Source organism: Chiloscyllium plagiosum, chromosome 16 (assembly GCF_004010195.1).
Source record: "Chiloscyllium plagiosum isolate BGI_BamShark_2017 chromosome 16, ASM401019v2, whole genome shotgun sequence".
Taxonomy (NCBI): Eukaryota; Metazoa; Chordata; class Chondrichthyes; order Orectolobiformes; family Hemiscylliidae; genus Chiloscyllium; species Chiloscyllium plagiosum.
In genome coordinates this window covers 75,066,002-75,077,354 of record NC_057725.1, presented here as the reverse complement: position 1 = coordinate 75,077,354, position 11,353 = coordinate 75,066,002, and the positions used below count along the sequence as shown (strand labels likewise).

Genomic DNA, 11,353 nt, shown 5'->3' with positions numbered 1-11,353 from the left:
TAAGAACCCTCTCAGTCTTCTACGCGCTCAAGAAAAAAGTCATCGCTTGTCCAATGTCCCTATAATTCATAGAGTTGAGACCTGGCAACATTTTTGTAAAATCTGTCTGCGCACATTCCAAATTAAAAACATCCTTCCGATCGCAATGCGAATAAAATTGAACACAACACAACAAGTGCAGTCTCACCAACATCCTGTAGAACTTCAACATAACTTCCCAACTGCTCTCCTCCATGTCCTGACCGATGCTTGCTCGTGTGGCAAAAGCCTTCTTCACTGCCATGTCTAACTATGACTTTACTTCCAGAGAACGGTGGACCTAAACTCCAGGGCCCCTCTTCTCACGCATACTCCCTCATGTCCTACCAAACACCATGAAACTCCTACCTTGATCTAACGTTGCCAAAATATTCCTCGGCCCACGTCTGCAGTTTGATCAAAGTCCTGCTGCAATTTCTGATATCTTCATCTCTATTGTGCGAGATAAGCGGCTGTCCGGCCCCATCTCCGGCACTTTTGTTTCCCTTCCCAGGAACAAAGACACGGAGGAGTCTGTCCAAAACTTTACATTCAACTTTGCAAAGTCGGGTGTTGTTCCCGTGGGTACACACACAAGCATAGTAATCTCCACGCATTATATACACGTATATGTGGGCTGGGTCTCCTACTGCTGTCTTGACCAATGGGTGCTAGGGTTCCCCACTGTTTTTCTTAGTTGGGTTCTGGTGCCTGCGATTATTTTGTTATTCACTTGGCCAATCAGTGTTCGAGCTCCCCGTTCTTTCCTTATATGGATGATGTTGTACAACTGTGGTTAAGAGCGTCTCTCAACTATCGAGGAAAGCTGTTCCAATTGTTTCATTCATAAAAACATGGGGGAGGTCCGGCAACAGTTTCGAGTATCTGCTTGTGTTTACTATAAGGTAGAAAAGACTAAAATGTAGCTAACCGTTTAAAAATTACACTACCCCCTACAAATCCCCCGTGTCTTTTCTTACGGCCTGTAATTTTTAAACCGTAAGTTTCTTCTCCAGGGCGTTTAATAACTCCCGAGCTTGTTCATCAAACTGCCCGTCTCTAATACTACCCCCGCCCAAGAGAGATTCACGTTGTTCCATCTCGAGATTCATTCGTTCAACCTGCCCACAGGGAACATCCCTCTTAGTAAGGGCGGATTCGATCAGTCGTTAAGTTAATCCCCGGACGCAGGGAATAACGCAACACCCAAGGGCAGTGAGTACCCCTGCCACCACTATGCATGAGACAAGAAAGGGAACGACCACCCCCGTCCATTTACCGAACCAAGCTTCCAACCAGTCCGTGAGGCCAGATTCGATGCCCGAGTTTTCGGCCAGTTCGTCCGCCAATGTGGTGAGTCCATCCAGGGCGCGGGTGATGGACCCATCAGGGGCTGTGTTGTTGGGGATGAAAGTGCAGCACTGAGTGCCTATCATGACACAAACACCCCCCTTCTCTGCCAATATCATGTCTAAGGCCAACCTATGTTCCCACGCCATCCTACACGTCCAGTTGTTCTGCTATTCCTTTCACTGCATCCCGGGTATAATTAATGAACCTCTGCTGATTGTAGTAAATATAATTAATCCAATCCACGTTCTTATTGATGGTCACCCACCAGAACAGTGACGACTCAAAACCCGCCGCTATCTGGTTCCTAGCCTTGTATTCGTCAGGAACACCCCTGGGGACCCCTATGGCATCTAAATATATGTTATCATCGAAAGAGGTCTCCAAAGCTCTCTCAGTTCTTCCACTGGAACGGGGTTGCTCTTGTTTTTCGAATGCCAGGGAGAATGGGATGGCCAATTGAACGAATGCACAAGTGCCCGTCTTTTTTCGGGGCAGGGTCGGTCGCAGAACCCTCCCACCACAGTACCACCAGAGGTCTGCCCTAGGCACATGAATGTGGGAGTAATCCCCGCCCCCCGGTAGTTTCATTGACCAGCCGAATTGATCCGCTGCACTTGTCAAATGTCCCCACATCGTTGTACCACTGTAGTCCCGTCCGAGAGACGCAGGCCTGGTGCGTACCCGTTACCCCTGAGAATGATGGCGGGCAGGCGCCCCCTCAGACCTGACGGGGGGAAACTTCACACTCAAGGGTCGACAAGTGGAGTCGTTCCAGGCCTCTCGGTCCTGGTACAGCCTTATCATGCAGTCCAAGGCTCGTGGGTGTTTCTCCCACCCCAGCGGGAATGGGACCACCTGAGGGTTAGGGCGGGCACTCGTGCATGCGTAGCAATCACTCTTTTTCATGCTCCTCACAGTATATTTGACCCATTCCATCCAGGCATTCGCCTCCCCGTATCCCGTTTCTATTTCAAAGGTCTTGTCCAAATCCGTCACCTCAATTATTCTAATCTTTTCCTGTTCATCGGTCGCGGATGAGCCCCCAGACTCAGCTTCAATGACCGTGATATGCGTGCAGCACAGCTGCAACCCCTCCTGTCCTGCCTGGCCCCCAACCCTAATACCCAGGATTGTTCCATTAAGGCTCGCCCCGTTGTTTCCCAAGTTCTTAATGGTCAGATAGAGCGGATTGCACTGATTCTGCCCACAATCCGGTCCAGGGGTGATGGGATCACGGACAACTGACACCATAGCCTGGACCCCGGGGGCTGGAGGCCTATTTATGCCTTCCCTACCATGCAATTGTAATACTAACGTCTGACCCTGGAATCCCCTTTCTCTCTCTAGGTTCCGATTAGTTTGATTCAGTTCTCTTTTAGTCCCACAGGGCACCAACCCACATAGGTCTAAGCTAAATGTCTGTGTTGGCTTGCTGGCAGGCACGGTGATGGAGAACCACTGACGGTCCTCTGCATGTTTTTTCCAGAGGCCAAATTGGGTAACACGCACACTATGACCCAGCCCAAGGATAACAGCATAGCAAGTTAACAATACGATTGACCGCATTTTGTCGCGACACCTGTAGACAGAGGGCACAGTTCCTTTAGACTCGCCAAAGTCCGATTAGTTTGTTCTCAGGGTCTCTGTTCCTTCGCTGCCTTTGTCAGAGAGGTTCGTTCGTCCTTCGTCGGTTGTGGCACTGGTCCCTTGACTCGAGTGTAATGTGTCCAGCCCTTTTCGGCCGTATGGACAGCCGTTTCGGTCGTCAAAAGTACCAGGAAGGGACCGTCCCAAGTTGGTTCGAGGGTACGTTGCTTCCAGCTTTTAATCAGGACCCACTGACCCGGCTTGACGGTGTGCACCGCAAACTCGAGGGGCGGCGTCTGTGCCAAAAGTCCCTGTTGGCGTAAACGAGATAGAGCAGACCCCAGAGCCACCACATATTTTTGCACAAACATATCCCGAGACTCGAATACAGGAGGTTCCCCCTTCGGCCCATGGAACGGGAGGCCAAACAGCATTTCGAAAGGGGAGACGTCCAAATCCCGCCTTGATGGGTGCGAATTTGCAATAGGGCAAGGGGTAGGCATTTGGTCCAAGGCAAGCCGATTTCACTAGTGAGTTTGGTTAGCTGCTTTTTGATGGTTTGGTTCATTCTTTCGACCTTGCCCGAGGAGGGGGGATGCCAGGGGGTGTGCAAATCCCAGTCAATCCCCATTGCTTGCACTACATTCTGGAGGACGGTCGAGGTGAAGTGGCTCCCCTGGTCAGAGTCAATAGCGCGGGGTAGCCCAAATCGTGGGATGATTTGTTCGAGTAGAATTTTGCTAACCTGAGTTGCCGTTGCCGTGGCAGTGGGGAAAGCTTCCACCCATCCTGTCAGGTGATCTACTGTTACTAATAGATAATTCAGGCGACCTATGGGGGGGAGCTCAGTGTAATCTACCTGGACATACTCAAACGGCCTATAGGCCGGACTCCTACCCCCTTGTCTTGCATGCTGCCGCAGCCCCCTTTTTTAATCTTTCGACATGTTATGCAATCTCCTGTGACCTGCTTGGCTACCGTGTACAGACCAGGGTGAGCATATTGGCGCAGGAAGGCATCACACATTGCCTGGGCGCCCCAGTGACCCCCTTGGTGTCGACGGGCAATAATGTCCCGTGTCAACGGTCGATTTAGTAGCTGGCGGCCATCGGATAAGGTCCACTTCCCTTCCCTATCCTTTGTACCCCCCCAGAGATGCAAGAAGAGTTTCTTCTTTGTCAGTAAACGTGGGCACTTCGGTAATTTCGGATATCTGGGGAATCCTTACCTGGCAGTTTATTACTTCCTTCCCCACCCCGGCCAATTTTGCCTGTTCATCTGCCAATTGATTCCCCAGGGTCTCTATTTTATCGTCTTTCTGGTGCCCTTTCACATGTACTACAGCAATCTCTTGTGGCAGCAACAAATCCTCCAAGATCATGGCTACTCGTTCCTCGTGGACCAACTCCTTTCCTCTACTATTTATCATTCCCCTTTCCTGTCCAGATCTTCCCACAGGTGTGTACTACCCCAAAGGCATACTTAGAGTCAGTGTAGATTGCCACGGCTATTCCCTTTAAATTCCTCAGAGCCCGGTGCAAGGCGTACAATTCGCACGTTAGTGCGGACTTACTCTGGTACTCTATTATGTCTGAACAGCAGTGTTCCAGTTCCTCCTCCCCTTCCCCTTTCCAAAGGAAGTCCGCCGGGTTCTGGCAGCCCCCGACTTCTATTCGGAGGTCCTCTCGGTCTAACAGTATGGCTTCATATTTCAGAATTCTCGAGTCAGTCAGCCACCTCCCGGCCTTCTGATTCAGGATGGCTCTAACCTGGTGGGGAGTAGTGACTGTCAAGGGGGCCCCGAAAGTCAACTTCCTGCTTTCCTCTACCAGCTTTGCCGTGGCTGCCACCGCTTGGACACACTCCGGCCACCCTCGGGAGACTTGTTCCAGAATTCTTGACAGGAAAGCCACGGGCTTCCTTTTTCCCCCCCAATCCTGGGTCAATACTCCAAGAGCGGTTCCCTTCCTGGAGTTTACAAAGAGACGAAATGTCTTACTAAAATCCGGCAAGCTTAAAACAGGCGCGGTCATCAATTTTTCTTTTAGAATTCCAATTAACTTTTTCTCCTCCTCCTCCCATTTTATTCTGTTGGGTGCCTCCTCAATGAGTTTTAGGTCCAAGTCTTTAGTAAGGGGGGCATAGTCATCTATCCATAACCGACAATAGCCTAAGAGTCCCAAGAACCTCCGCAACTCCCTCTTGGTTGTTGGGAGGCCTAGTTCGATTATTGCCCGCACTCTTTCCGGACTTATTCGTTTCTGTTCCTGACTTATCAAGTGTCCCAGGTACTTAACCTCTTTCTCGACATATTGGAGCTTCTTCTGACTCACTCTTAACCCCTTCTCAGCTAGGTAATTTAAGAGGGCATTAGTCCCAAGTAGGACGTCCTCCTCCGCGGGTCCGGATAAAAGGAGATCGTCCACGTATTGTAAGCTTAAGGGCCGGGGACAAGGTTAGTCCTTCCAATAATTGTTCCAGAATCTGCCCGAACAGAGTCGGGGACTCAGTGAATCCTTGGGGGAGCACTGTCCACCTGTACTGCTGTTTTCTGCCAGTATCAGGATCCTCCCATTCAAAAGCAAAAAGGTCCCTACTGTCCTTGTCCAGGGGACACGCCCAGGAGGCATCCTTTAAGTCTATAACACTAAACCAGCCGTGGTCCGGGGGTATTCGCCCCAGAATAGTGTATGGGTTCGGTACCACAGGGTGCCGTACTTGGACAATTTTATTTACTTCCCTTAGGTCTTGGACCATCCGGTAGCTCCCGTCCGACTTCCGGACCGGCAGGATGGGGGAATTGTATCGTGACATACAGGGCTCGACCAATCCATCTTTTATTAGGTCTTCCATAACTGTCTTCAGGCACTGCCTCCCTTCCCAAGAGATGGGTTATTGGCGCACTCTGACGTCGGGGCTCTGGGGCTTTAATTTTACCTCCACAGGTCGAATTGCGAGTCCCCCCCGGTTCCCTTTGGCGACCCAAACCCTAGGGTCAATCGGGACTCACTAAGGTATGACATGGTAACGGCTAATTCTTCCTAATCTACCACTTCTATTCGTAATCCGAAACGGACTATCAAATCCTGTCCCAACAACCCAGAGGGAAGATGGGGGAGGTAAAGGAGTTCCACCTGGAGCTCCTCCTCCTCCAGCCGCAAGGGTTGTGGTTCGATTATTTTCGCACTAAAAACCCCACCCTTAACTTGTGAAATGTTTAATGTTTTAGCTTGGAAGCCAACCCCTCTAGGATGGAGGGGAATTCAGGACCTGCCGGCGCCTGTGTCAACTAAGAAGGTAACATCTTGTCTAAATGGGCCCACCCGTAAATTTACCAGAGGTTCTTGGTAGGCCCGTGTTCCGATCCTCCCCTGACTTCCCTAATCCATTTGTTCACGCTCCATTTCATACATCCCTTCTCGCTCCCTTTTAAAATCGGGACAATCCCTCTTGAAGTGTCCCAGTTTCCCGCAATGGTAACATCCGGCCACCTGAGGCCGCTCAATTCCATAAGATTCTCCTCTCTCACTTCTGCCCCGCCTCGCTCCTCTCCCTCTCCAACTTTCCCTCGACCTTCCTCTTTCCATCCCATAACCTTCTTCCCCCATTCCGGTGGACTTACAAGCTTCCCGTACGGCTGCCACCATCATTTTTGTCTTATGTTTATCCCTTATTACATCCCTCTGAACGTACACCTTCTGTGCTTCCCGTAATAATTCTGCAACATCTTTTTCAGCCCAATCCTCCACTTTCTGTAATTTCCTCTGAATGTCAGGCCATGACTTAGTCACAAAGTGCACCTTAAGCATGCCCTTGCCTATTTCCCCATCGGGATCTAAACCTGAATACTTTCGCATGGACTCCCGCAAAGGGTCTAAAAACTCACTTGGGGATTCATCCTTTTTCTGTCCAACTTCGAATGCTTTCGCTAAATTCCACTGTTTGGGCACGCAGGTTTGGATCCCCCTGATTATAAGGCTTCTGAGATCTGTCATATTGGCCCGTCCCCCCGCGTCGTTATGATCCCATCGGGGGTCCTCTAAGGTGTACTTCTGCTCTCCACGCTGAGGGCCGTCCTGATGCTCCCTATCCTAAATGGCCATTGCACTATTCCGGATCATAACAATTCCATCGTAATTAAATAGTATTCTCATCATGGCCTGCAGTGCAACCCATGTGTATATACTGGGCCCCAGAAATTGGTCCAGTTGTATTCCCACACTGACGGGGTCGTCCAGTAGACGGGGTAGTTCGTTACGGAGTTGCCGGATATCCCCAGAATTTAAAGGTTGTACTACGAACCCGGTCCGTTCATTCCCAAACGGCACCTCTCGTAAGGGGTTCAGCTGTTCAATATTGTCACTCCTCCCAGCTCTCAATTCCTCTTCTTGACCTTTCCGCATCTCGAGTCGGACTGATTTCCTAGTGCCTGGGGTGAGTTCTGCGCCCCCTCCTGTGCCCCCCCCCACCAGCAGTCCCTTCCTCACTGGTCGTAGCCTGCTGGGAGTCGGATTTATCCGTCGCAGGAGGGAGGTCCGCGCTGGACGCCTGGTCGTGCGCGGGTGGTATATACGGGGGCGGGGCAGACGGTGGCAAACCATCGTTGAAGATGTCCCAAGACATCTGGGGCTTCCTCGGGTCTGTTTGGGGAATCAGAGGATAGAGACGCGTGGGACTCTTGCCGTCGCCCGCCAACCAGGCGGCGGCGTATTTGCTCTCTTCTGGGTCAAACGGTTGTTTTCTGTTAACATATACATTTAGGATTTGACACACCCAGTCTTCATCAGACCCATACTCGGGCCAAACTACCGAGGGGGCGCGGATAGGTTCTTTGGTCCATATAAAACAACAATATTTTATCATGGTCTCTTTTTAAAGTCCTTCGTTCTACTACTGTCCGTCCATAGACTTAACTTCCGACCTAGTGGACTATCGGGGGGATATTTCTTTCCCATTTGCAGTCTTCTCTGACTTCTCCTTAATAAATCTAGAAGTCTGATTTCCCATGGTCTATCTTCGATCCTGGTCTTAAATGCCTAAAACGTTTTCACAGATGACCGTCAAAACCACAATTTCCCGTGGTTTATCTTCGGTCCTGGTCTTAAACGCCCAAAGCATTTTCACAGCTGACCGTCAAAACCTCGCAGCCAACAAGGAAGAACAAAAGAAACTCTCTGACCTTGATCCGTGCACGGAGTTGTCTGGCCTTTTTAAATGTGTGTACCCCCGTGTATAGTCACTAACCGGTCGTCCCAACACTCGTCCGTGTGTTCCTTTTTCCAGGATTCAAAATTATTTTTAAATGAGCCAGGTCACATCCTCTCTTGGCCGACGGCCGATGGACCAAGCTGATCAGTGAGAAGTATAAATATATACTAGACGCGTCTTTGTTGTGATCAGGCTTGATCCGTGAGCCGAAGAGACTTCCCCCCTCGGCAATAATTATTTCATCCCGGAGGAGCCCCCAATTGTGCGAGATAAGCGGCTGTCCGGCCCCATCTCCGGCACTTTTATTTCCCTTCCCAGGAACAAAGACACGGAGGAGTCTGTCCAAAACTTTTCATTCAACTTTGCAAAGTCGGGTGTTGTTCCCGTGGGTACACACACAAGCATAGTAATCTCCACGCATTATATACACGTATATGTGGGCTGGGTCTCGTACTGCTGTCTTGACCAATGAGTGCTAGGGTTCCCCACTGTTTTCCTTATTTGGTTTCTTGTGCCTGCGATTATTTTGTTATTCACTTGGCCAATCAGTGTTCGAGCTCCCCGTTCTTTCCTTATATGGATGATGTTGTACAACTGTGGTTAAGGGCGCTCTCTCAACTGTCGAGGAAAGCTGTTACAATTGTTTCATTCATAAAAACATGGGGGAGGTCCGGCAACAGTTTCGAGTGTCTGCTTGTGTTTACTATAAGGTAGAAAAGACTAAAATGCAGCTAACCGTTTAAAAATTACACTACCCCTACACTATCCACGATACCACCTATTTTATTGTCATTTTCAAATTTCCTAATAATGCCTTGTACATTCGCAAGAATGTCATTGTTATAGATAACAAATAGCAATGGGCCGAGCAGCGACCTCTGAGGCACTTCATGTATCACACACCTCCAGTCTGAGAGCATCCTTCCACTATTACCCTCTGCTTCCTACCATGAAGCCAATTGCGTGTCCAATTTTCCAGCTCCCTCTGGATTCCATGCGATTCTCACCTTCCAGACCAGCCTATTAATGGTAACTTTGTCAAAGGCCTTACTGAAAACCATACAGACTATGTCTACCACCCTGTCCTCATCAACATTCCTGGTCATTTCATCAATGAACTCAAACAAATTTGAGTGGCTTGATCTTCCACTCACAAAGCTATGCAATCTTTTCAGTCTTAAAACAACTATTAATAATAATTATTAAAATTTAATACAGCAAACTAATAAATAATAATAATAATATGACATTTTCAGTGGAGAAGTAATTATCCATGGTATGTGATATTGGAAGGTGTATCATGAGTGAAGGGCAGAATAGATTTTGTCCCTGTGTCATTGGTCTGTGTTGAAAAAAGCAAGGTTGGCATGGTCGCTCAGTGGTTAGCACTGCTGCCTCATAGTGCCATGGATCCGGTTTTGGTTCCAGCTTCGGGTGACTCTCTGTGTGGAGTTTGCACATTCTCACTGTGTTTGTGTGTGTTTCCTCTGCGTGCTCCATTTTCATCCCACAATCCAAAGATCTATAGTCAGGTGAATTGGCCATGCTCAGTTATCCATCGTGTTATGTGTATTTGTCAGGGATAAATATATGGTAGGGGAATGGGACTGGGCGTGTTCCTGCTTGGAGGGTCGGTGTGGTCTTGTTGGGCCAAATGGCCTGTTTCCGTACTCTAGGGAATCTGAAACAAAAATTTCTAAACAAACCCTATCTTTCCAAATGCATGTATATCTCATCCCTCAGCGTCTTCTCAATAACCTATCTACCACAGATGTTAGGTTTCCTGGTCTCGAGATCCCAGATTTTTCTTTACTTCCCTTCTTGAATACTGGCACAACATTTGCTACTGTCTAACATTATGGAACCTAAACTGTAGCTAACGATGGTGCAAAAATATCATCAAGGGTCCCCGTAGTTTCTTCTGTCGCCTCTTGCAGTGTTCTTGGGTATATCTGTTTAGGACCAAGAGATTTATCCACTTTCATACATTCTAATGCATCCAACACGACTTCTCCTGTGATATTGTCTCACCCCAAAATAACACCACGATTTTTGTTAACCACCCAAATCTTCATGTATTTCTCCACGGTAAAGACAGAGGAGAAATATTCATTAAGAATCTCACACATCTCCTACGGTTCCAGGCATGCATGACCACTTTGGACCTTGAGGGGTCATATTCTCATTTAGTTATTCTCTTTACTGTAATATATTTAAAGATCCTCTTTGGATTCACCCTAATCTTCTCAGCCAAGGCTATCTTGTGCCCCCTTTTTACCCTCCTGATTTTCTTCTTCAATAAACTACTGTATCCCCCGTATACCTCCAGAGATTCCCTCGATCCCAGCTGCCTGGACCTGAGCCACGCCTCTTTTGTGCTGGTAAAAGCCTCAATATCTCCTGACATCCAAGATTCCCTCTTCCTACCAACCTTGCATTTTACTCTCACAGAAACATATAGACCTTAAACTGTAGAAAGTTCACTCTTAATGGCCTCCCACTTGCAGGAGGTCCCTTCGACTGCCAACAAACTCCTCCAACCAAACCCATTAAGCTCCTGTCTAATTCCATCAAAATTCGCCTTGATCCAATTTTGAACTTGAACATGTGGACCAATTTTGCCATTCTCCATAACTATTTAAAAATTAATAGATCTATGGCCACTGGGCCCAGAGTGCTCCCCACTGTCACCACAGTCACCTGTCCTGCCCTAGATCTTAGAGTAGGTCAAGTTTCGTCCCTTCCTCTACTTACTGGGTGAGGAAACTATTCTGAACACACTTAATAGATACACCCCATCTCCGTCCTTAATTCTATGTCATTCCCAGTATACGTTCGGAAAACTAAAGTCTCCTACTAATGTAATCCTATTGGCCCTGCAAGTCTCCCCAGTCTGTCTACATATTTTAGTTCCCCTAATTCCCGTTTTCTATTTGGGGCCTATAGTACAATCCAAATACTATCACCATTCCGTTCTTATTTCTTTGCTCCCCCAACAAATCCTCACTGGATGATCCATCAGTTATTTTATCTTTGATTACTGCTGTGATATTCTCCTTAATCAAAAATGAAGCTCCCCGTCCCCTCCTTCCACCATCTCTGCCCCGCATAAACACCTGTACCCTGGTATATTAAGCTGCCAGTGCTGTCCCTCCCATAGCCATGTATATGTAATGGGTATAATATC

At 48.3% G+C, this 11,353-nt stretch overlaps 1 protein-coding gene across 2 annotated transcripts; it reads right to left on the bottom strand.

Annotated features, from left to right (window-relative positions):
• Nucleotides 1-347: 347 nt before the first annotated feature.
• Nucleotides 348-3,004, bottom strand: LOC122558011. Of its 2 annotated transcripts, XM_043706343.1 has the most exons (2): nucleotides 2,209-3,003; nucleotides 348-1,083 (listed from the first exon to the last, which is right to left on the bottom strand). In XM_043706343.1, the coding sequence occupies exons 1-2, from the start codon at nucleotides 2,935-2,937 to the stop codon at nucleotides 1,078-1,080; spliced, it is 735 nt and encodes a 244-aa protein (XP_043562278.1). In that variant the 5' UTR covers nucleotides 2,938-3,003; the 3' UTR covers nucleotides 348-1,077. The 2 variants fall into 2 exon arrangements, with proteins under 2 accessions (XP_043562278.1, XP_043562277.1); XM_043706342.1 differs by lacking the exon at nucleotides 348-1,083 and having other exon boundaries at nucleotides 1,679-3,004.
• Nucleotides 3,005-11,353: the final 8,349 nt, after the last annotated feature.

Coding starts and splice junctions, on each gene's coding strand:
- LOC122558011 (XM_043706342.1), bottom strand. CDS start 2,937: ATGCGGTCAATCGTATTGTTAACTTGCTATGCTGTTATCCTTGGGCTG.